At 35.0% G+C, this 25,065-nt stretch overlaps 1 protein-coding gene across 1 annotated transcript in view; it reads right to left on the bottom strand.

Annotated features, from left to right (window-relative positions):
- Nucleotides 1-9,553: 9,553 nt before the first annotated feature.
- The window catches only part of FSIP1 (fibrous sheath interacting protein 1), an 84,479-nt gene continuing 68,967 nt past the window's right edge, over nt 9,554-25,065 (bottom strand). The window contains exons 12-13 of the mRNA XM_026090640.1: nt 10,266-10,812; nt 9,554-9,561 (exon numbers count right to left, since the gene is read on the bottom strand). Coding sequence (XP_025946425.1) covers nt 9,554-9,561; nt 10,266-10,812 — 555 coding nt within the window. The remainder of the gene's footprint in view (nt 9,562-10,265; nt 10,813-25,065) is intronic.

Here is a 25,065-nt window from a genome sequence, read left to right as displayed (position 1 = left end):
AGAATAGCTGAGGTTGGTAGGGACCTCTGGAGATTGTCTAGTCCAACCCCTGATTAAAGGATCACTTTTCAGAACCCATGAGAATCAGAGCTGCTTTAAGAGCAGGGAAGGCTGAGAGGCGGCAGAGTACACAGGGTTTCAAGAGATCAACCACAACAAAGACTGGTTATGCCTCACCTTTCAATCACTGGGGCAAAAATACCTTGTTTATTGTTATGGCGACTACAAAGAGAATGCGGAGTCCTGTTCTATGAGGGTTTTTCTTCCTATTCTTCTGTCACTAATCTTTTGAAGACAGTCCTCTACACCTTATTTTATCCCAGTGAGAACAAGGAGAAAAATAACAAAAAACTCCTGACCTGTTCCTTCCAAAATATGAGCTGCTGCTGAATTTCTGCCCCCAGCAGTTACAGTCTTCTCTGCTTCACTTCACTGGAGTGAGAAGTGGTATGCTATTGCGTGACTGCACTGTCAGTGTAACCCTTTCCGTCTTATCTGGGCCTGCTGCACCAACTTGTTCTGCACCTCTGGTCCCTAATGCTCTACCTCTGAGGGGCACCAACCGATGCAACTATAAAAAACAGAGAAAGATCCTGCCTGGAAAAATATCTTTACCATATTTGCAACAAGTATGAAATACTCTGGATTCAGAAAGCCAATCAGTTCTATGAACAGTTATGTGTGCATATAAATATATATATATATATAATCATAAGTTTAAAAAAGAGAAGCCTCAATACATGAAAAAGAATAACACAGGTGCTATCCATCAAAGAGCAGCATCTGCCCAAGAGAAGGGATGAATGCTACCCATGATTTGGCAGCAATATATGCAGTTCCTAATTGCCACTGATGTGGGCGAAGATACTCTTGGCAGACCATTCCAATGATCTTGTTTGAGCCCAAGCCAAACTTTCACGCTAATTTATTATATCCATTTACATAGCACATATCAGTGTAGCATCTGAATTGGAGATGATACATGGCTTAGAATAATAAAAGCAAGCATCTGTCTTGTGTTAACCCATGCACTGTCCCTTGGAGAGCGCAGTTACAGTGGGACACAAGAAAGGGCTATAGATGAGGAAAGTAAGCCCATACTTACCCAAGCGAAAAACTGACAAACAAAAACTGAGCAGGAAGAACATGGAAAGTGGCTACACTCTACAGCAGCAACTAACTCCACAGGTGAAGTCTGTGGGAAGTATCCTGTTCCCAGCTCCCTGTAGTCTCATCAGTGGGACACTTAAGTGCACCAACCAACACATGCTGCTTCTAGTGTCAATGGGTACCAGGCCAACTTTTTTGGATAATTAAACCTCTGAGTTTAATGGTATTGCAGAGAGACATTCATAAGTGCAATATTTTCTTACCATAGTGTGTTCTTCTCAAAGCCCATGCAAATACAGTAGCTTAAGTTTTCATTGCATTGAACCTATGTTCAGCATGTGTAGTTTAACCTATAGAGATAGATAACCTATTGAGATAAAGACTAAAATAACCTTAGCAAGATAAGCATCTTAGTGACAACAATGTACGTGACTATTGATTTCACTATGATTTTATAACAAAATCCATAAACTGGTAATTGGCTGATTTTCACCATGAATTCACCTTAGAAAGAACTGCTCAGATTGTAAAACAGAAAGCATTCTTAACGTATCTGCAAGGTCATTTCTAGTCTTTATTCTAGATCTTTACCAAGAGAGAGAAAACAGGTGCACAAAGTTGTATGAATATTTAAGCGCAGTTATGGAGAGAGGAAGAGAATTCACGCGAGAAAAGTGTTTGGCAGCGAAGGCTTTGAAGATGAAACTTTCTATAGGAAATTCAGAAAATTAGACAAGTACCAGAGAGAAACTTGCATTTTCAAATTTATACAAATCCCAGGAATTCCAGTCATGATTAGTCTTTAATTTTCAATTGGATTAAAGAATTGCTAGCCTAGGCAACACATACAAGAGCTAAACTTAGTGCTACCTAGATACTGTCAAAATCTCCCTTGATGGCTTCACTCACAAAATGCATTTGGAGATGCCATTTTAGTGCTATCACAGAATTAGGGTAGAATGCCTCTGGCAATACCTTTCTCACCAAAACTATGCATACCAAATACACAAAGCTCACAATAGGGAAAAGAATGGTATAGAATGCCACAGAATAGTATTTCAACAACAAGATAAAATTAAAAAAAAAAATTAAGTTAGGGAAAAAAAGTTCTAAATCCAGAATACCTGCCTGTAAATCAAGATTATGTTCAAGTACTTTGTCACTCTAGATATTAGTAGATAATTCTGTGTGAGCATTCCAGTTTGCTTAAAAAAAAAAAATTAAGCATAATAGATAAGGCAGATTCAACTGCAAGCAGTAAACTATGTCACATAGACTTAAATAAGGACAGGGAGCCTTTTATTCTAACTAGCGCACCTGGATTCCAGCCAATCCCTCAATGAAATGTATAATTGGATAACTGTAGGTTATAGCTTTAGTAGTATTCAAGCGCTCCCCTTCTATTTAAAAAGGAAGCACTTTTCCTGACCTTTAAATCTAGCTTCAAATAAAAGAGCAATTATTTCTCAACAAATAAATCTGTTGAGGATATAAAAATTCACAGTTACTATTTTTCCTAGATTTTAAAAACCTTCTTAATTTAACAACTTCCCAAGTATCTGCCAAACCATCTTGTTTTCTGTGTCTACCCTTTAAACTGTAAGATTTTCAGAGGTGGGGCTCTTTTTGGTAATTGCAGCAGGAAGCACTCTTGGAAATGTAAACAATTTAACAGATTTTGCACCTAAAAAGCAAAAGACAGATTTTATTTAAAGCTGTGGTTAGAAAACCATTCAAAGAAGGGGAAAAAAGAGAATCACATTCTCATATTATTTTCTGAAATTTTATCTGGGAAAGAGGTTTGGTTTTTTTTAATAAAATGTAAAAATTCTGATCATTACTGAGATGACAGAAATTCAGCTGAAAATAACAGCCTCTCATCTATTCCTCCCTGATTAGAAGGTAATTGCACCCTTTCTAGCACATGAATCACTGACATTCTTTGTCGTACTTCTAGATTAGTCCTTGCTCCTCTGATGACCTGGTTTAGTAATGCTTGTAAGAAAGCAGCTATTTCCTCTCTGATCTCTGCAGTAGATAATTTTTGCATAGCCTGTTTTTAATCTGTGCTCAGAGTGTCCAGACACTCTGCAGGAGTCCTACTCAAGAAATGAGAGGGAACACATGCTCTAGAGCCCCACAAAGCAGGTAACAACCATAGTCTGGCCTTGAAAATAGAATTTTGATTGTGGATTTTTGGGTGTCTTTTTCCTCTTTTTTTAATCATAAAGCCTTTTTTCACTCCTTAATTACTTTTAAATTAAACTGGAATACTGCACTTATAAGAATAAAATACTGTATTAACCATAACTTCACTTCTTTTATCATTGCTGTCTATAGTCAATGGGGTTTTTTTAAACAGGAAATTTAGTCTGTCACGTCTCTCTGAAAATGGGGAAGAGTCTCAATTGCTGTAAATCTGCATAATTTCTGTAAATCTGCATGAAACTTTTTGTACCATTATGGTATACTAAACTCAATACTATATAGAACTTTAAATCATCATACCCAAATATACATGTAGATATAGATATATATACACACACACACATACATATATACATAGCTCTCTGTTAATCCTATTTACCATAAAATACTAAACAATTTAGCAGTAGGTCATGAAAATGATTCAGATAATCACCCTTATTTTCTTATTTCAGAGGAAAACACTATGAGCTTTGTTATTTAAAAAGGCCAACCGTGCAGAATTGAAACATGCCCACTACAGTAAATCAGTATCAACAGCTGAGCACTGGCCACCAACAAACACTAGCACTACATTTATGTTACTAAAGAGCCTCAGTGACGATGGCACAATGGTTTGGTCATGTCTTGCTCAGAAAATAGATACACGAAAGTCTTATCTTCAGGGGTATCTTGCTTTCACACATATTACATTTTTAGTACAAAATTATTCACTCTGTGCTGTAAAATCATACTGGGAAATAAGACAAGGGGCACAAGACAGTATAAAACTATACACACACACAGGCTTTGTCCTCCCATGATATAAAACAGATCTCAAAGCCCAGAAGTCTGAGGGATATCTTTAAAATCAGTCTCATTTGCTCTGCTATGTTTTGGGATGAACAGAGCTAGAAAAAGTTGTAAAAAAGCTAATTGTCAGAATCTTTTACAAAATAGCACTTACGCTGAACAAAGATCTTTATTTTGGAAAACGTGTTTCCAAATCCTGAGTTTAGGCTGCACATGAAAATTCATTTAAATATCCTAATCATCACTGTTGCACCACTCCACAAGGATAGCAGTCACCCCCATGCCAGTCCAGCTGGCAGTCTGATTAGGAGCGAGCCATAAGAAGGGGTTATTGTAGGTCACAACAGAGAGACAAGGGAAAAACAAACAAAAAAAACCCATGAACTCTCCTTGGCTCAATTTTCTTTTTCCCCTGGTATTGGGGATGTTTCAGCAAATAACCTTATCACTATCTTTTGTCTCCATTATTATGTACCTTATATCAATAAATGTGTTTTGTCAAAAAATTTTATTTCCTCCAGTTTTACTTAAAACTTAAAAAAAAGTACCTGAACTGATATGTCATCTGTTATGTCAGGCAAGAAATAAAATCCTCCCGAAGAATCTCTGATTTAATATAACGCAATAGAAACCAAATACAGATAAGCATTAAGTCAGTAATTTTCAACACAATCTCTGAGTTTGGGTAACCATCTTAAGAGTCTTTGGACCAGCATTTTATAAGTGTTAAGCAGCAGCAATTTGCAGTGACAACAACTGGTGCACTGGGTACTCAGCACTTCCCAAGATCTGAAGGGAAATAACAGACTTCTTTTTAAGACTAGACTCTCCAAATCAACAGTCATACAAAGTTATATGCTTATCCCAGAAATGCCAAATGAGAATAAAAAGATGTATTTACGATTCCAGGAATGTTTTAAGGCCTAGTCAGTGTCAAGGCTCTTCCTCGAGGATGCTAGGAAAAGCTTCATTTCATAACAGTGAAAGATTTAAGACAACAAAATACACAAAAAAGTAACTATTATTATAAAGTAATTATTATTTCTCTTTATATTGTAAATATTCTAAACGTAAACTTGAAACAGAGAAACAGAAGAGGTTTTCTTCAACAACTATCCTAGCTCTTTATCACTGTTTTAAGGAGAAGTCCATAAAACTACATACATTCCACGTGAAAATAACTGGACTGTGGAAACATTACAGTCAATGAACAGCCCTGCATGATTAACATGCAGACACAGCAAATACTACAGAAAAAACTTGTCAGTATTATGGTATAGAAAAGAAATTATGACACAGGCTTATAATTTTGAAGGAACATAAGAATTACATTTAGTTGAGTAGATTCACAAAGCTCTGTGAAATCTGCTTACACTAATCCTTTTACACAGGGCAGTGGGACAACGCTGAATGCCCAGTATTTGTTCGTTTTCTTGTTGTTGATGCAAAACAACAACAGTTTCTAAAAACAAAGCAATCGTTTCTAAAAACAAACAACAACAAAACAACAAAAATTTCTAGAATATTAGAAAAAATAAATAAAAACAGTAAGTTTCACTTGGATGTGACAAAATTAATGTCCCATCTATGCTTTTTAGTGAAAACAAATATCGGTTAGATTCTGATCTCTGTTATGTCCACATGATTACCACTTCCTCAGGAGTGTAAACCCACTCAGACTGACAACTCTGTAAACGAGATTAAAATCTGGCCCATTAGTTCTAAAATTCAGAGTAGCTCAAGTACCCCCTATGCTATAATCCAGTCATACAGCCTACATTGTATCCATACATCTCTTTTTGAATGTTAAATAGCTAGTATAGTATATAAGAAAGAATTTTTCCTTTTAGCTTGTGTCAAATGGGAGCTTGTCAATGGGAAAAACTGTTGAGTTATCTTTGCTAGAATATCTCCTCCCCAAATATTTTCAGAGAATCTTGTTTTTTAATAATTTCTTCTTATTCTCACACTATGGTGCATAAGATGAAAAACTAAAGACCAATTCAGTAAATATGCAGAATATTCAAGAGAAATGATAGTTAAAGGGAAGACAAACAAAAACCTGCTGTGAATTTTTACTATTATCTCACACACAAACAGCCCTCCCCCTGCAACTATCCATCACTGTAAAGTTTCGTATTCCAATATTATCATTCCAATAGTGCTGCGACAAACTTCCAAACTCACTTTTATTCACACAAAGCCTCTTCAAGGGACCGCAGATCYGATCCTCATTCTGCTAATGACATTTCCTTGCAATGTAGAGAAGTAGGGGAACAAATGATCCTGCAGTGCTGCCAGAGGACTGCGGCACGCACCTCGCTATCTTTCACAAACACGTTATGCTTCTTAACTAGAGGAGAAGAGTGTTTGCGGTGTGGATGCATTCTTTGCAGGATCACAAAACAGACAAAGAGCTGAGCAGACTGCTTCTGATCCAGCAAAGGACTTGGGCAGGTCTTTACCTTTTTAATCAAACCAGCAGTCCAATAGACGTCTGCTGGGCAGAAATTAAGTACACATCTAGGTACTTCACTGAGTCGGGGCCAACCACTCCACAGTCTGACAGGCTGCTAGCTCCAGCACACTCTGCTGGGATAACTGAGGTCTGGTTTTGGCTAACTTCATGAAAATAGTACATTTTATGTAAGGGAAGAAAAATAAAATTATTATATACATACGACACATCTGTACTAATAAAGTCTCATCAATAAAAATGGAACTTTACAAGTTTTATTTTACATTTTTCATAAATAGAAACATGCATATGAATATCTGTCTATAGTTAGACTGCTACACATATGCATGTGTACATTTATTTATCAGATAGAACACTCCCAGGAAATTTAATGAAGTACAAGAGTTTTTATTCTGTAATCCAACTGCACCAATATATGATAATAATAATAATTTTCTCTTAAGAATAAATTATTTCATGGAAAATTTTGCCATAATGATAATTCATTGCTGTCAGAGTGTCTGAAATGATACTGTATCAGTGTAATACCATTGATGTAGACTTAACTGCAGTTTTAGCAAAACAGCTGCGTAAAGAAGCGTATAATCACTCTCACCTCAAACTTCCATTTTCAGATCATCTGTAAAAAAGAAAGTCATATACTGAATTGCTGAAAGAATATTATTATTTGCAAGTAATAGGAGAAAAGCAACAACAGTTTGTGATAATCATCTGCTTAAAACTTAATAGAGCGAAAAAAAGCTGGAAACAATTACCAATTGGCTCATACAACTGAGAAATAACAACCTTTTGATATATGTATTTGGGTAAGTCTGGCTTCTGTTTATCTCAGTAAACATCATGTATTTACATGCATATGGCCCTAGTACAAATTACCATTTCTTTCAGAGAAACAGGAATTACTTATCTCTGGCAGGCACATGAGAGTTTGCTTAATATAGATAGAACTTAATGATGATAATATATATGCATATTTAATTATGTTAATAATAGTGTTTTCCTTAAGATATATACATGCATTTTAACCTATTACAGTAAATCTGTATCACAGACTACAGTACTACAATGACTGAAAAACTGAAATTCTGCTAAACCAGTTTTACACAAATACAATTTTTTTTGCTTACATAGAGTTGCATTACATAAAGTTTAAACCAGGTGTAGCCAGGTAGAAAATCAAGCTATTTATTTATTTAAATGTATTTAAATAATAATTATTTAAATGTTTAGATAAATATTCAAATGCTATTTAAATAATAAATATTTAAACATTTAAATAAGTATTTAAATGCTAATATTAGATATATGTTTTAGTGTAATAGTAAACATTAACTGAATATTATAAAATAATATAATTGGTTTAAACTTAAAATTATGGATAATTGCAAACATTTGGCACTAATGTAATAACAGTTACAAAATTCAAAATTGTTTTTTATTTTCCATTTCCTTTTATTTTGCCTGAAGATTACCTCTTCACACCATTTKTAAAAAATCTAACAGATTACTGAAACAGAACCTGACACAATGACTCAAAGCCTGATGCGACAGTAATATCTGTGAAGAATTTTCCTTGTTTCTTTTTTCTTATCTTTTGTAAAAAAGAAAATATTTAGAGAGTTCTGATAATTCAGGACACCTTTTTTTTTAATACTGGGTAACTAAATGATCGCTAAATCAAGATGTACAATTAACTGTATGGATTTTAGGTCTATATGGTTGAACATTACTCAACTGCTACTAAAATAAATAATCAAAACACCACATTGTATTGTTCTGACACAATGCAAGATTATGACTCAAAGATCTTTAAATTACGTGATAAACATAACACTAGTCACTTTACAGACTCTTAAAAACTTTACCATGAGATGTATGGAAATGTATGGATGGATGGATGGAAAAATACTGTTCACGACAGTGTGGTTTGTTGCAATTTCCTTTTCTCTCTTGTGCAATAGTTACCACATATTGACTATGTCTACCCCAACAGGTCCAAACAGTTACCTACTTCAGGTCACACCGTAGTGGCTACAGTGCATGCTTTGCTTGAACTAATATACCCCACCTTAAAATACACTAATAGAGAACAAAAACGAAGCTGGTAGAAGGTACTGGGTCACACTTGGCTCTGTCAGTACTACATCTATTCAAACTAAATGAAAGAGAACTCAAATTCATATTAAGGTCACATGTTAAACTTCAGTTTTCCTCACTGTGGTGCTGAAGAAGCAAGACTGATAGTAAATACATAGCCATTTTAATCCTGCATTAGATCACATTGCCCCAGCAGACGTGGTTCTCCGTGGTGTTCCCCAGCACCACCACCACCACCACCACCACCACCACCTGCCTCTCGTCTGGTGCAGACCACTTCTGGCACTAGCATTTATGTGAAGAGCAAGACTCACATGTGAATCTAGCTGAAAACTAACCTACAGTCCCAAAATTGCCCTTCTGCAGATTTGTACTGTAACTACGGCCTAAGTCTCATTTTGGACAAATAATATGAATAGCAGGTAAGTCTGGGAACCAAGTTTGTCTGGCAGTGTAAACACACCAACAATATGCCTTCTTGCTTTCTGATAGATGGAATCACTTGAAAAGAAGACATTATCACTCCCTTCTCTGTAGAAAGGTTAAGTATGAACAATCCAAGAAACAGCAGTGATCATAACTCTGAAATTCTAACATAGCAAAGAGATATTAGGATGCTCTTCTAAGATACCAATGACCACGCAGAAATGTTTCTCCAAATTCGGAAGAGGCTACCTGTATAACAAAAGATCTGTCCTGACAAACCTAAAAAAAATTATTTATTCCTAATACAATTAAACTAGAGCACTCTAATCATAAATATCTTCATACTGTCTACATTTTTATGAAAGAAATTAAAGATACAGAGGCACTTGCTAAAATCTGGCTTATTCGAACAGTTTGTTTTCCAGAAAGAGAAGAGGTCTTTGGCTAAAAATGTAAATGGAGATTTATGTAACAAAATCATTATATAATTGCATTTAAGTAAAGGACATAAAAAATAGAGAAATATCCAAGATCTTATTATAGCACCAGACAGGCTGAATTTAATTTTTCACTGGTTCAAGTCTGTTCTTCCTTTACTGAACAAAAAGTAATTTACAGAAATTATGCAATATTTACTCATTTTGGTATCTTCTATGTGCAAGCTTGAATTCCCTGAAAGCAACTTATTATTTTGTAATATAGCTACATTGTGTTTGTTTCTATACTACAGTTTACCTCATTAAAAACATTCAAGAAACACTGTTGGATTTTTGTGTGAATTGTCATACCAACTATCGAGAGACTATTTGTTCTCCACAAAAGAGTGAACATGGTTTTCTATTATCAAAAAGATAATCCATATGTGGTTAGTCAACACTGTTGACTAACAGTGTTTTCCAGCTCACAGAATTAATCACCATCAACATTTTATTTCATAACGGTTCTAGTCTCACAGCCAATTATGTCAGGGCAAAGATTTTGATAAACATTCTGTTATTTCATGCGTACCATTTTTGGCATAGTTTTATGTTTTATAAAAGTACATCTTTGCCCTATGATAATAATCAGTGTGTATCAGTGCATACCTTTGGTGAGAACCTGTTTGGTTTTTCATCATAATCAAAAGCCTGTTCTAAAGTGTTGTTAAGAGCCTCACCTCCTTTGGTTTGCAGTGGTATGCTGAGAATGTCAGCCTCCCTGCATGGCTCATTGTTCATGCTGATGCAACATAATGGTTCACCCAAGAAAGAAGGCTTCTTCAACTTTTTTGTGTTGAGTGCTCTTGACATAAAGTAACCTTCAGTAACACTCTTATCTCCCATCTTCTGTAAACCTTCTAGGTCATCAGGTTCCTCTGTTTGGGCCAGTGAATCCTTTGATAAATTATGATCAACCAATGCTTTGCTGAGATAGTAGCCAGGGATTTCACTCTCTGCATTAGCACATAAGCTTTTGTCTTCAAGTCCAGCCTTTTCCTGATCTGTTAACATCCCTACAATATGGTCTTCAGCTAACATTTTGGAAAGAGTAAATGGGGAGTGAAGAGTGGAGTCTTGACTTGTGTAACAAGGAGGACTTAATCCACAAGAAAGAGATTCCTGAGATTTTGGCATGGTAACGTTGCTCATTGTTCTCTGAGATGGCATACATTCTTCCAGAAGGGTCTTAAGCTGCTCTTCAGAGAGGCCCATTTGTTCTTCAGTCTGAAAAAAATAGGGCAAGAATTTTTTCTGTCAAAATATAATTAATGAAAAGTAGCACCATAAAAGTTTGAGAGATAGAAAAGCACTGGCAGAACTCTTAAACTGTTACCAGTGTTTTTGAATTCAAACTGAATTTAAGTATGCAGATACATAATTCTACCATTTACGTAACATCTCCACTGGGTTCTAGATAGGTTATACACTGATAGTTCAGAAAGAAGCCTGATGTCCATGAGACACTGAGAAGCCTTTCATTTCACTTGGAATTTTCCACAAGATATCAGTTTTAATTATCAAAGCACATATTTTCTCCTATATGCAGATGTGTTGTGTATACACACATACACGCACTTTAAGATTTTAGCTACTGAAACCAAAATTGCACATTGCTAAAAGACTTTAAGCCATGAGGGCAATACAATTGGGGTCAGCAATGGCCATGAGGGCAAYACAGGTCAGCAACGGTTTTGAACAGCACCAGCCCAACAAAAGTTGTCACGTCTTGATTAGACTATTCCTAGCTGCTCACTGTAGAAATGCAACATATAGCTTCTCTCAGACATGTGACAAAAAACACATCATCTACTCTTCTACAGGACCTAACACATAAAGTATGTCCTATGGTGCATGACAGAAGGAAGCCCATTCCTCTGTATTACAATCTTACTTCTTTCTAGAGCTGCCATTGCTTGGATAGCTCACAGATATATCTTTTCAGTCAGTTTCTTATTCAGACAATAGCAAATGCTAATCATTTTTATCATAGAGGTTTACTTTACTGGACATTTCTTAAAAGCTGATATTAAAGATAATGACTGACATTAGCTGGTAATGGTGAAGAACAGGAAAGGACATTTTCCATAGAGAGGATTTGCAATGGGAAGTTAGCCTTAATGTTTCTTGGTACCCCCTAACAATTTAAATTTAAACAATGTAAAGCTGGTAATGACAAAAATACCAGTCATATTTTAGATATGCATAATATATTTGCCCACAAAATGTGAGATATAAAAGATACAATCATATCTTTATATATATATATAAAATAAATAGTTAGGTACTATGCAACATTTACTGAAAAGTTATCAAACACATTTACTTTTGTTTTCTAAAATCAAAACTTTGGTTCTACCCAACCTTCAAGAGACAATGGATTAGTTGACAATTTAACGAACTCCCTAAGGCTGCAGGGTTTTTCATCAAATAATGATTTTATTCATTGCACTATGACTACTATACAAAGCCTACATTATGCTGGGGCATGGAGCTAGTATTGTTTTAAAGGAAATATCAACATCAAATCTCTATCTAATTTTTTTCCTGAAGGTCTCTTATCCAACTACAGAACAGACATGACCCTGTTTGAAGTATGTGACTTGATGAGACCACAGCCTGAGCAGCACAGAGTGTATGAATTACATCTGAAAACTGTTCATTCATATCAATGAATGGGGAAAATTTTCAGTCAGGAAGAAACTACTATTCCTTTATTAGACTTGTTCTGGGTATTAAAAATTACAAGCTGACACTACAAAATGAATAAGACACATTCAGGCTCACTTTCCACCACCATTCTGTATTTAAATTTTCAGACATTGATGATAGCTAATAGCCACTATTACATCCTGATTACTTTACAGTTCAGGCACTATTCGATGCACTGAAACTGAGCTTTATAGATGTATTCAACTTTGTTTTTTTAATTGGTCTCTTCCCGTACACACCCGTATCATTCCCAAAGACACTCTGAGTTCACTTTCAATAAGTACAGCAGAAGATAATTGTGTCAAAGACATTGAGATGTTTATTGTTTTTAAACAAACACAAGTCCTTAACAGACTGTTGTTGTGTGCAGACAGCTTCATTTAGATTAACAAAAAATCAGGTAACTATACCGAGCGCCAACTAATCTTGATCTCAGTCAATGTAATTTTGATTATATAACTAAAATTAAATGGCAGCCATAAGCACTGAACACCTAATTAGATATCAGACAAAATTATGACTCCTTCAAACTCTTCTCAGACTTTTGAATTTTAATCCTAGTGGAGAAAATACTGTTGAAAAATAAGTCAGAAAGGGGAAAATGACTAGCAGCAAAACACATGAGAAATCAAAAATGAAACTTGGATCTTTCCAAACTTTCACTCTAAACCTAATCTACTAGCCCATGCTGAATCCTTTACATTTCTTGAAGTGGTGTTTTAACTCGCAGGACAATGTCTGTTTGCAAGTACTCGCTATTAGAATGCTCTCACTATAAGAAGCAAGATACATTCACTCAGGTAGAGCCCCACAGTAATATAGTAATACTACTTCTGAGGGCGCAGTTACATCTAGGGTAAGCATATCCACACAGCAGAATATTATGCAATGCAACCATAACTATATTTATACCAAAGAAGATTCTCACATCTGGAAAACCACATGGAGTCCCACATGCTTTCTGAGAGTCTGGTTCCATACCTACATATCTTAAAGCTCTTAGCCAAGACCATATAGAGTTAATATAATGTTAATGACAGGACAATTCACTGATTACAGAAAGGAATTCAGCATCTGGTGTGAATGAATGAGTAAAAAATGAGCGCAGTGAGGAAGATCATCTTGTCCTGCCTTTCTTTTTTCCTTTATTCCTCACTCCCCCCCCCCCCAAACTGCAATCTTCTTTTCCTCCTCCAAGTTTCATTTTTCCTTTTTCCTTTTATGAGGAAAGTCATACAGCTTGTATTGACAATTAACTCGTAGAGGCAGAAGCTAATTACTTTATTACCAAAGGGCCAGGTGGGGGGATTTAGGGCCTAAGGCCAACAGGGGGGGGAATGACTATAACAGCTACGCAGTTTGAAAGTGTTTGGTAACTTGTGGGTTTGTATTCTTCCTGAGTGGCAGGCCTGCAGGCAAAGCAGATAAAGTAAAATATTATTTATTTTTCTACTGTCTTTGTCTCTTCCTTCCTTTGGATCATTTTATAAGACGTGCTTGTAATGAAATAAGGAGAAAGTATTTAACATACCTCTCAAACAAAATTATGTTTTAAAATAATAAAAGCTTACTGTTTGCAATTATCCTGTGCCAAAGTCATTTTAGAGTTAAGGAAGAACACACAGAAGAAAAGATATCTCTTAAATGTCTATGAGTCATCTATTGGTAACCAGCAGTAAGAAATTTATACTGAAATGAAAGCAGAAAGGTTGTTGTTGAAATCAGGAAACTGAGTTCAGGAAAACATGCAACAGCTAAGCAAAATAAAGGAGAAACAGCTCACACCAAAATTAGTTGTGCATTTGCAACCAAATGAGTGTTATAACACCTGGGGTCCCATAATACAGTAATTGTATTAGGAGTTTCCAACATATACATTTGTACACAATTACCAGAAAAAAATCTCAGTTAATTTTAATAGTTGAACACCAAAACTTGGAATCGATAGTAAAGGTTTAAGATGATACTAGATTCTACTACTCCCAAGCTTTCATTGTCCTCACTGTAAAATAATTTACAACTTCTATACAGAAAAAAATACTCAAAGATACGTCTTTAAAAGCCACAGGACATAAAATTAATGTAACAGAAAATGCAGAAACAGCCCTCTAGACAAAGGAAAACGAGCTATTAGGTCTGGTTCCCACTAGAAATTGGAAAACCTTTTAATTGTTTTGGCTAATTTTTAATAGGACACTGAGTCCTATTCATTTCCAAGGCTTTTTACTGTTAATGATCCAAAAAACTAATTCCTAGCCAGGAGTTTAGGAGCCTTCTAATGACGTTTTCTGCTTATGTGTGGCCAGTTTTTCACACACTTGTGGCCCTTCTCCACCTTAAGATTTCTTGTTCTCTGCTGAATTCCTYGGTGACATGCGTCTATAGAAAAAAATCTTACTGCATGTGGTAGGAATGCAAACTTGTAGTTAGCTATGGACAGACCTGCTGTGACTCTGGACCTGCAAGTTCAAAGCTTTAGGATTGTTTTCCATGTCTACACAGCAACCGAGACCAGATATAAGCATGTGGAGAAAGCTAATAGTTCAGGATTATTATTTCTAATTAGAGTAAATAATCATAAAATGGCACATAGTAAATGAAGAAACACTAGAAAGCCAGGACTACTTAAGGATTCATGTAGCAGGGAGAAATTTATATTTTGATTATATTTATATATACATGTTTATATTTATATTTTGCTGCTGAAAGTATTACAATGAACAGTTCTTATAATGCTTTATTTGCTTGAAACAATTCACTTTGGTGCGTTAAAGTTAATTTAGTTATATTTTTACTGAAACGTAGGGCTGTAACAGTCAATTCAAAAGTAACTGTTCTCCTCCTGGCAAAATCTTCCATTTCGAAAGTACGTGAATCTATTGAAATAACATTCTAACTTTGGACATATCAGCACTGGAAGTTTTTTGCAAGTTTTAGTTATTCCTGACTGGTTAATAGTTTCTTGAACACCCAGCTCTACCCTGTTTTGAGAAGGCAATCTTTGCCTTGTATCTCCACATTAGATACTCAGTTCAACATGCACCATCAACTGCAAGGCCTCACCTTCACGGAACAAAGTACCATGCGCTTGCCTGCGAACAGTACTAGCGAGTACTGCTGTGGACCATTAACACGCTGCATACAAATACAGAGACATCACGTCATTGTTAAAAAGCTTCTTACAATTTTCAAAAACGCTAGAAAGACAAAGTTCTTTTGCATCATGAAAGTCATTATTGGTATCCATAACTTGTAAACTAATTTACATTATGGGGATATATCCTTATGAGAGCCATACAATCACTTCTACAGAGAAATTCCTACATGCCCAGCATGTTATGTTAGGATTTCAGTGTTTGCTTGTTCGCTTTAAAAAACATGAGAAGAGAATATTTCCTCTGCAAGGCTTATTTCAGAAGGTAACGAGAAAAACTATAATTAGAATAGATCATAAACATGCTTTCAACTCAGTGAAGCTGTTTCTGGAGAGGATGGTAACTTGTATGGACTGGGTGACATTAAAAATTAAGACAGGAAGCTGAATAATGGATACAGAAATTAAGAGCTCCTTGTGCTACAGTCATGATTCACCATCTGGTGGTATTGTGCTTAAGTCCAGTTTGGGGGGGTTGGGGAATTCTGTATTGCTTCAGAAAATAAATAAATTTTACGAAGGCAGGAATGGGATTCCTGAGCCACACAAGAAAATCTTCTGCTTAGACTCTTTTCCTCCATCTGCTAGCCTTCCTCCTATTAGTTACACCTTTTCCCTTCTCTATTTTATTCCACTATTTGTGCATGGGAAAATGAAAAGGTCTGGTAGTCAGTTTTTTGTAGCTGCTGCTAATACATAGAAAGCAGAAGGGACAAAAGTATCTAGGCAAGAAACAGATGAGAACACCAAGAAAAAAAGGAGAGAGGATATTAGTGAGCATCTGGTAACATCACTGACTGAAGAGAAAATTAAAACTTGTAATATCAGGAGCCATCAGAACCACAACATCAGAACCACTATGAGGCTCATGGAATCGTTTTTCAGAATTTCATAAATTCTCTGGGCAAAAATAAATTAAAAAATACTAGGAAAATTCAGAAATGAAAATAAACTTAATTTTATTAATAAATTGGAAATTAATAAAACCTACAGGATTTTTCTCTTTTTTCTAACAGACAGAAGTCTTAGCAGAGGAAAATCAAAAGGGGACATAAGTTTATATAATTTTACTCTTATTTAGAGTAGCAAGAGACACCAAGAAAAAAAAGTGAAAATTGTGAAGGAGAGACACTTGAATTGCAGCAGTTCATTTCTTTTTGTTTTTTAACAGCCTGCAGGTCATACATGTGAAAATAATTACAAGTTCTTGCAGACAAAACTAATTTAAACATGCATTTTTTAGTCATTACAAAGAGGTATAATACTTGTTTTTTTCTTTCTCAAAAGTATCCAATCAATTGCTTGTGGTTTGAATGTGCAAATAATGAAAGACTGCACTTCAGCATCTATGCCACACCCTGTAGACTCTAGAAAGGGAAAGCAACTGGCTGCCAGTGGTGACAGAAGTAGAAAAAAATAGAAAGCTAAAATATCTTTAAAAATCTTTTTCTTCTCATTTGATAACATTGACACTAAGCTACGTTACTCAAAGCTATAGAGTTACTGCATGGTGTTGCACTGGGATATAATGAAGGGTTTTGGTGGCTACAAGGATGGATTTCTTCTTATAAGTATCTGGATACAATTTTATAATTTTTAAAGGCCCAAAAAGCTTAATTTTTGAATTGTTACAACATCCAAGTCATACTTTTTATTATTCATTTTCTGAAGCTTACTTTCAATTTTAGCTTCATTTCGCTGTAACTTTTGGTCTACAAGTTGTGTAACACTTTCTAAGTGCCTGCATATTAGAGCTGAAATTTTCACACATTGGCACCAAAATCTATATTTGTATGTCTTCACCAAAGTTTCAAGGAAACAAAATTTGAAAATGTCACACAGATCTGAAGTTCCCAAGATTCCTATCAGACAACTATCTATTATTAAAAAAAAAAATCTGTAATTAAAGATTCTTCTGCATAATTATTTCTCACAATTCCCTATACATGCATACATGCATCTGAGGAAAATCATCACTTTGAAAGATCCGTTTTCATTAACTAAAGCAAGTATGGTATTTTAGATCCTAAACAGTACTGAGGAGACTACATTCAAATGTAAATAGTTAAAATAACATATATAAACTCCTTAAAATCTGTATTTGCCTTAGCATGGTGGCTTTTTTTTTAATGTTAGGTGCTAATACAACATAAGATTTATGTGGGATTTATTCCTGTGTGTTCTAAAGGAAAGCTAAGTGAGTTTTTATTTAATGTTATAGTGTAAACCCAAATATTTTAGTAACTAACTGATTTACTTATGAATAGTAGGTTTTACACAGCAAACCAAATGGTTGACAAACTAATAGCAAAGGAAACTGTGAATATATTATATATGATATCTAAAGAAAAAAGAAATTAAAGGGTAATCGTAATTATTTTTAAATTCTATTTTAAATTAAAAGAGAGCTATTTTTCCTATTTAAATAATCTTTCACTAAAACACCTGGGACTGTGAAACTATGGCTAAATCTGTTAAACTTTGACCTTACTAAAACATATAACTATTCTACATTAAATAAAAAATTATATTCAAACAATACATTTTTGCTGTCAAACTTATAAAGAGGGTTAAATTAGTGGCTGGGAGGTATTCCTAGGTAAGCAGCTGAGTCTGAAGTTAAATGAGTTGATAAACCAAATTTTGATAGCTATAGTCTCTTTTGCAGGTGCTGAGAGATATTTTATGCATTTGAATTTACTTTCTTTTGTTCAGTTCAATACTGTTCCCTTTGAATTTGAGAAACTAAACAGAAGCTGGAAGAACAAAAAACTTGTTTTCATCTTCTGATGATGAATAAAAACAAAAGAAAGAAGAGACCTAGTATTCTAAAATCTTGGAGACTCTTGGAGCCATTGGAACTGGTAACTGTAGATAATATTTTCGGTTATCAGGAAATCAGTTAGTTTTAAACAGGGCTAATTTTTTGCTGAAAACATTTAGAAAATCATAATGAAACTCTAAAATGTTACTCCATTCTCCTCTCTCTAACTACAACCAGTGTTTGTAGTGTTCTGGCATCTCTTGTCCTAAAATTTATATCGTGGTTTTGATTGTATGGAGTATTTGACTTGTGTATATCCTATATAGCAACAAATTTTGTTAGTTAAGTTTCAATGCTTTTAAAATGCTGCTGTCTTGCTACTGAACTAAACTACGCTTTTCATCCAAAAGCAGCAGGGCACAAATTTCTAGTAAGAATCTACAAAGGAAGAAATTTTGCTTGCTACCTTTTCTTGGCTAGGGAAAAGAGGTACTGAATTAGCGTAGTGGGCATATTTAATTGAAAACCAACATAACCTAGTAGTCACTAAACAGTAAGAATCAACTGTTCTTTAGGAAAATAAGTAAAAGTTTAAGAATAAAAAAAAATTAAGTCATAATGCAAAAAAACTTGATTTAAAAACTAAACTATGGTAAAGTCTCTGATTTATATTACCTTGAATTTAAAATCAATCCATTCTAAGGATATCAAAAGATGCTTCAGAAGAATTCAACTCTTCTAATTTCAGACCAGTTCAATGTTTAGCTCATCTAAGCTGCTGCATTTGTAGATAAAAAATAATCATTGTACTATATAGAGTCACTGTATAAGTTTTCTCTCATTTCTAAAATCTCCCTCAGTCAATTGTTAACCCCGGTTTTTAGAGCGCTTGATTCCATGTACTTTCACTTCTTCTTAGGTTATAAAAACAAACAATTCTTGTTTGCACACACTGTACATATGTGCAAAAACATAAGACACGAATTCCTGAACCGGTATTTATGATCTATTACACTGAATAAGACTTTCATTTTCTGGCCTCTGCAGAAGGCGCAAGATTGCTGCAAGTAATTACGTTATTTAACATTCAGAAAGAGTTTTTTAAACATCCGATTTTGTGTTTTTAGTTGTTTGTTATTAAGCATCTAACAGATTTAATTTCATACAACTATCTTCCTTGAATATTATTAAGTTATGGCTTTAATTTTCAGCAAAGCCAACGGAGTCGACAAAAATGCCTTGATGTGGTTGCAGCTGTTTTCTGTTACAAAAAAACCCATTTATTTTACTTTTTTTTGCTCATGTTGGCTTTTATTTTCCAAGAAGTAGATACAGTGTAGCGTGATGGGGCCACAGAACCCTATATATCAATTTTAAAACTCTGTAACTAAGTACCATAAGATTTTAAGAACACTCACAGGTCAAATACAGTCTATAACTTATTGGAGGAACAGAAAATATAAATAGGAATAAATTGAGGGCATGGAGATTTGTTTTTTCATCATATAAAACACTTCACTGCAAGTGTTGAAACACCAGTAAAAGTAACGTCCCTCCAATAAGAAGGAAAACAGAGAAACCACAAGCACATGATTGATATGACCCATGCATTTAAGTGGCTGAAAGTCCCTAAAAACAGCAACTTGCCCAATGAGCAGGAAGCCATGAAGATTCAGAGAAAGCAGCTATTGCCAGAAGCCTAAAAAAGGGCAAAATAATAGCTTACGTATTAAGGAGTTCAGACCATATTGCCTGACATTCTCCAGGGAGATCTTTTTAAGTGATTCTTATTTATTGGCTCTGTTTATCAATAGCAGCAGGTACCTCTGAATACTGAATTCTTCCATATAACATGTATGTCTGTATACTGTAAACCTGACCAGTGATATATTATTGGGGACAGAAATATTCTTTCCTAATACTGGAAATTCGAAACAAAGGAAGTTCTGCTGTATATGGAATAACAGGATACAGAAAAAAGATGTGTTCTGTAGTGAAGTAAGACAGGTAGTGTACATTCAACTATCTGAGTAAAGGAAAAAAATACAGTTTCTTTTGTAAACATAGCCTTCTTACTAAGTATTTACTAAGTCCTTTTCTTAGTAACAGAATTGTAACAACACCTACTTTTAAATAACAAGTCCTATAAGGTACCACACTGGCTTAGCTTTCATTACCCTGTAGCTGAAGTTGATCTCGTAAGATTAATTTAAAAAGCATATGCTGTACTGGCAAAAGCAGTCACACAAAAACTGTGAGTCCAGACACCTCTCCAAAAATATCAGGTCTAACACATTTGAAACTGGATTTTTTCTTGTTTGAGCTTTTAGGTGTTACAGTTTGAAGAAAAGGCTTGCTTTATTTCTCTTTTTAAACAGAAGCAAATATTCTTGTGAAATTATGGCACTGCAAAAATCTAGGACTTTAACAGCACCAAAAATTACAAAACTTGTGGAGAAAAGAAAGGAAAGTTGGTAACATTTGCAGTTATGTGAACTGCAATCCTAGTTTGCAATGGCAGGACTATTAAACCCTTTAAAAAGAGAAAGAAAGCAAACTCCCATTTAGTGCTCATGAAATATTTCTGACCCTTCAATTCACAACATGAGTTCATACTCACTGAGGAACACCGTTTTAAAAGCTGTGAAATTGTCATTGCTTTTTAGAGAAAATCTCTGTATATGAGTATAGATAAATGAGCAAGGGTGTGGGTGGTTTTGCCACATCTGAGTCTCTGTTCACGAGAGGTCAGAGAAAGAATTGATAAAGATTTGGGGGCTTTTTGCGTCTGGCAGAGCTGGCTGCCACATGGCAAGTGCAAAGTCTCTATAGGGAATGTCAGGTTGCAGCTGTGCTTGTCAATGTGGGCATATATTCTATGGAGTGCTGAAAATAGATTTTTAAAAAAGAAAGAGAATAATGAAGAATCTTTTTCTTCTCTAAATAATGGCAGGGTATTTTGAAATGAGATACCTGCATCTGGCTCTTCTATTTGCATTCAAAACAAAAAAAATGAAAGCCTTTAGGAAGAGTGTGATGAACAGCATTGCCCCAGGGAAAACATTTTATTTGGAGTTTCAAGCCTGTTTGTACCCGTTCTAGTTTTGTTGAGGAAAACAATCCTTTCTTTAAGTGCAAGAATATGAGTTTAACCCTGAAATATTAAAATATGCATTACCAGGAAATTTACATTTACCATGTAACAATAAAAAAGCTAAGACTGTGATAAAACAAGTGCTTATCTATTATTACTTAGTGTTTGACAGGCGTTCTCAATAAAATTAGAAATGCAAAATGATAGTATTATTCATTTTCTAACTACAAAGCTCACTCTTCAGTAGGACTGAGCTACTAAAGTAAACCTGAGTTTTGACTCCTTATTAAAACTCTTATAGTTTTTCCTCAGGCTTGTATATCATATATAGCAAATGTGCAACAGTACCAATGACAATATTCCTGACAGGCTGATAAAACTCCTATATTATTATGAGTGAAACCCATGTATTTTATGACCTTGCCAAACTAGAAACAGCATAAATTTTATGCACAGGGTAGGAGAACTAACCTCCTTTGTTTTCTTTGGGGCAATGCTGCAATTCCTTACTGTTATTATTTGTATTATCCTAATTCCTGTACTCAGAAGCATAGGTCTTTCATATGCTTAGAAGCATATATTGTTTATACAAAATAAGCAAGAAGGACTTTACTTACTTCACAGAGACAGATATTCTCATTTGACTATGGAAGCTTTGGGCCAACAGATACATAATGCAATGATGTAGTACGCATGTTTCCCTCCCTCTGCATGCTCCTTTCCTGGTAAACCCATGCCTGGTAAATAAGAGACAGCTATGTGTTTGTAACTAAAAGTAAGGATGGCCTTTGACAGGTAACACAACCACACTGGGCAGGTTCCTATACTTACTCCTCATCATCAAGAAGAATGCCAAATGCCAAGTGAAAGATGTACAGGAAACCAGATAGCCTAAAAAAGTTTAGACTTAAGCATAAGTGTATATGCTTTTCTGCTCCAGGGCCAAAAATAATTATGTTGTCCATGTAGAAATCTAAACAATTTATAACAGAAAAAAAGATTCATATTTTTAAAATTATCTTGATGAGTTAGGAATTTTTTAGTGTTTCAATTTTTCACCCATTTGCTGCTAAACATGCTCATATATAAAATGTAATTCAAAACAGCTGTGTAAACACTCATTTTAAGAAGTTTTACATTTAGGGAAATTAAAACAATGCTAGAAACAACAAACACATTACCAAAAAATAACATGGTACAGCTGTCTGTAGCTCACAGAAAAGTTAATTCTTTGCAATTTGAAACATATAATTGCTATAAGAATGGCTAAAATACGTATTTTTAAATGCAGATTGTGACAATTCAACTAATACTCATTTTAAGTCAGGATAATCTCACTGACTTCATTAGGCACACCACTGCCCAAAAGGGGGAAAAAAAGTCTAATTTTTTCCTAGCAAAAGATAAGCAAGCACCAAAAGACTCATGTTTTTCAAAATAAAGTTATGTAAATTCATCATGCATTTAGGATACAGGTGACTCTACTGGAACTGAGTCTGTTTTTTGCCCATGAAGTCAAAGTTCACGTGTCACTCATAAGATCTGAAAGATTCATTTACAAAAAGTCTGTGTGATCAAATTACAAGGTCAATGGCTTAAACACAAAGCCCTGTGCACCCCAGTTGCTTGGAACTCTCTTTCCTGCACAATGGAATTTTTTTGCCCAGTTGCTTTCGTAAAAATAACAACCAAAGTTCACAGCTGTGTTTCTGATGAGAATTAATGATGACATTGGTGGTTTTACAGAATACTACACTACTCTCATTTATGTGGAATCACAGCTGCTGAATCAGTAGGCAATGACACAGTCAAGTATTTTGCACGTATCTTCCAGGCACTTAGCAGAAAGCTGCTTATTCATTTTATCAGTTTAGATAGAGAGTTCCTATTGAAATATATTGAGAAAACAACAGGTTATACTTTGTGAAACAAAATAGTAGAAGCTTATGGCCGATGATAAATATTTAAAAGTCTTCTTTAACCAAGGACATTCACTGCTAAACTTGATGCACTTTTTTCTTTACGGGAAAAGCGTAAAGTGTAGCAGTGTAGCCTCTACTACATGTGATTAGGCGTGTGTATACCAGCTTGGTTGGTGCAATATGAGAGCTATATATAATTGCTAAAATGAATGAGTTTTAATTAAGAAAGACACATTGTGGTTATGAGTGACACAAGGATATTCTATCCATTTTGGGGTGTCAGAAATCCATTCTTTCTGGAATTTTAAGAATAAATTATTGAGGATCTCAGTGATCTGTCAGCAGGAGACACAAACAGCTTGTTCTTGCCTTGTGGAATCTGTTCATTTATATGTCCCCTTATGGTGCTAAGCACCACTTGATATGAGAATTCTTTTAATGTACCTGATGCATTTGATGCAATCTATGTTTTATTTTATGCGTTAGTGGAAGTATTCTTATGGGTCATTCACTTTTGGCTTTACATGGGTCTAGTTCATATTGTTTAGTGGTAGCAATATGCTTAGTCCCCAAGCCATTAAAAGAAAGATGGAGGATGAAGGGAATAACAAGAGGAAGGATATGACCAATGCATTTCGGTATTTTCCCAAGTCATTCTTGGGAAGGCAGACTGAGGCATGTCAGTCTTCCCAGTCAGAGCTGGATGCCCTAAAAACTAGGTCATAATGTTTTGCACCTTTCTAGGCTTGCTCTGTTTGGCCCCAAAAAGCTTCACTTTCGACACATTCTAGAGCCCAGTTTCAACTACAGTTAAGGACAGTACTGCACTGAATCTGTTCTATAGCCTGTTGAGGATGGATGGCTTTCTCTTAGAAGAYGACAGATGTAGTTTGAAACAGCAAGGTGACATAGAATTAAATTTAGTTCTCCCACTGCTAGGCAAATGTTTGAGCCATAAGTTAAATGGAGTAAGTAAAAGAGATCTTACTTGTTTGAAATAAAAATGTTTTAAATGTGCCTAGCTTCAGAGTTTCTAGGTTTTAGATCTTAAGAAGACAAAGGCACCTGTCAGGAGTCCACATAAAATACCTGAACTCCAGAGAGGGTGAGAGTCCAGGCACATTTTTTTGTTCTTATCAGTTAGCCCTAGGCTACTCCCAGCTCAGTAAACTTACTGCTCTGAATATTATTCTAAGCCACCTAATMCTCCCTTTGAACGGTAGAGAAAGTCCAGAAGGTAAAATACATTCACTGGATCCAGTTTTAACTGACTTGCCCAAGGTTGGAGAGCAGAGTTGCCCTACCCACTGTACATACCTTCTTCTCATGATGTTCCTAGGGTTTATTTGGTAGATATTCATAATATGAGGATCTTACCAAACAAAAATTCACTAATGACAAGGAATCAGTGATTTAAGTCCACATATGGAGGGGGGAGAGGAGAGTGAGTTTGTGAGGATGCATGTATATACACACCATGTGCCTAATCAATTAATTCTAATCGTTTATTCGCTTAGTCACAGAAACAGAAATATCAGGATGAAAACAAAACAATAAAATATAAGAATAAATTAGTAAGTGAAGTGGATTTGTACAACACAAATTCCTATTCTGCAGCACTAGGTAGTCAATTATATAATAAAAACATCCCCAACCTTTGACTCTCAGACATGCAGAGAAAATCTGGATGACAGTGTTTCCCACAACCATAAAATAGACCCATGTGTTCATGAAAATGAACCATATGGAAAAATCCATCTTTTAAAAATATCAGGGAATAATAACCAGACTGATCAAAGAATTTTAATCATTTATATAACGAGGAACTTAAGAT

This window comes from Apteryx rowi, unplaced genomic scaffold (assembly GCF_003343035.1).
Source record: "Apteryx rowi isolate R43461 unplaced genomic scaffold, aptRow1 scaffold_865, whole genome shotgun sequence".
Classification (NCBI taxonomy): Eukaryota; Metazoa; Chordata; class Aves; order Apterygiformes; family Apterygidae; genus Apteryx; species Apteryx rowi.
Note: the sequence above shows the minus strand (reverse complement) of the source record. Positions and strands in the feature narration are given on the sequence as shown.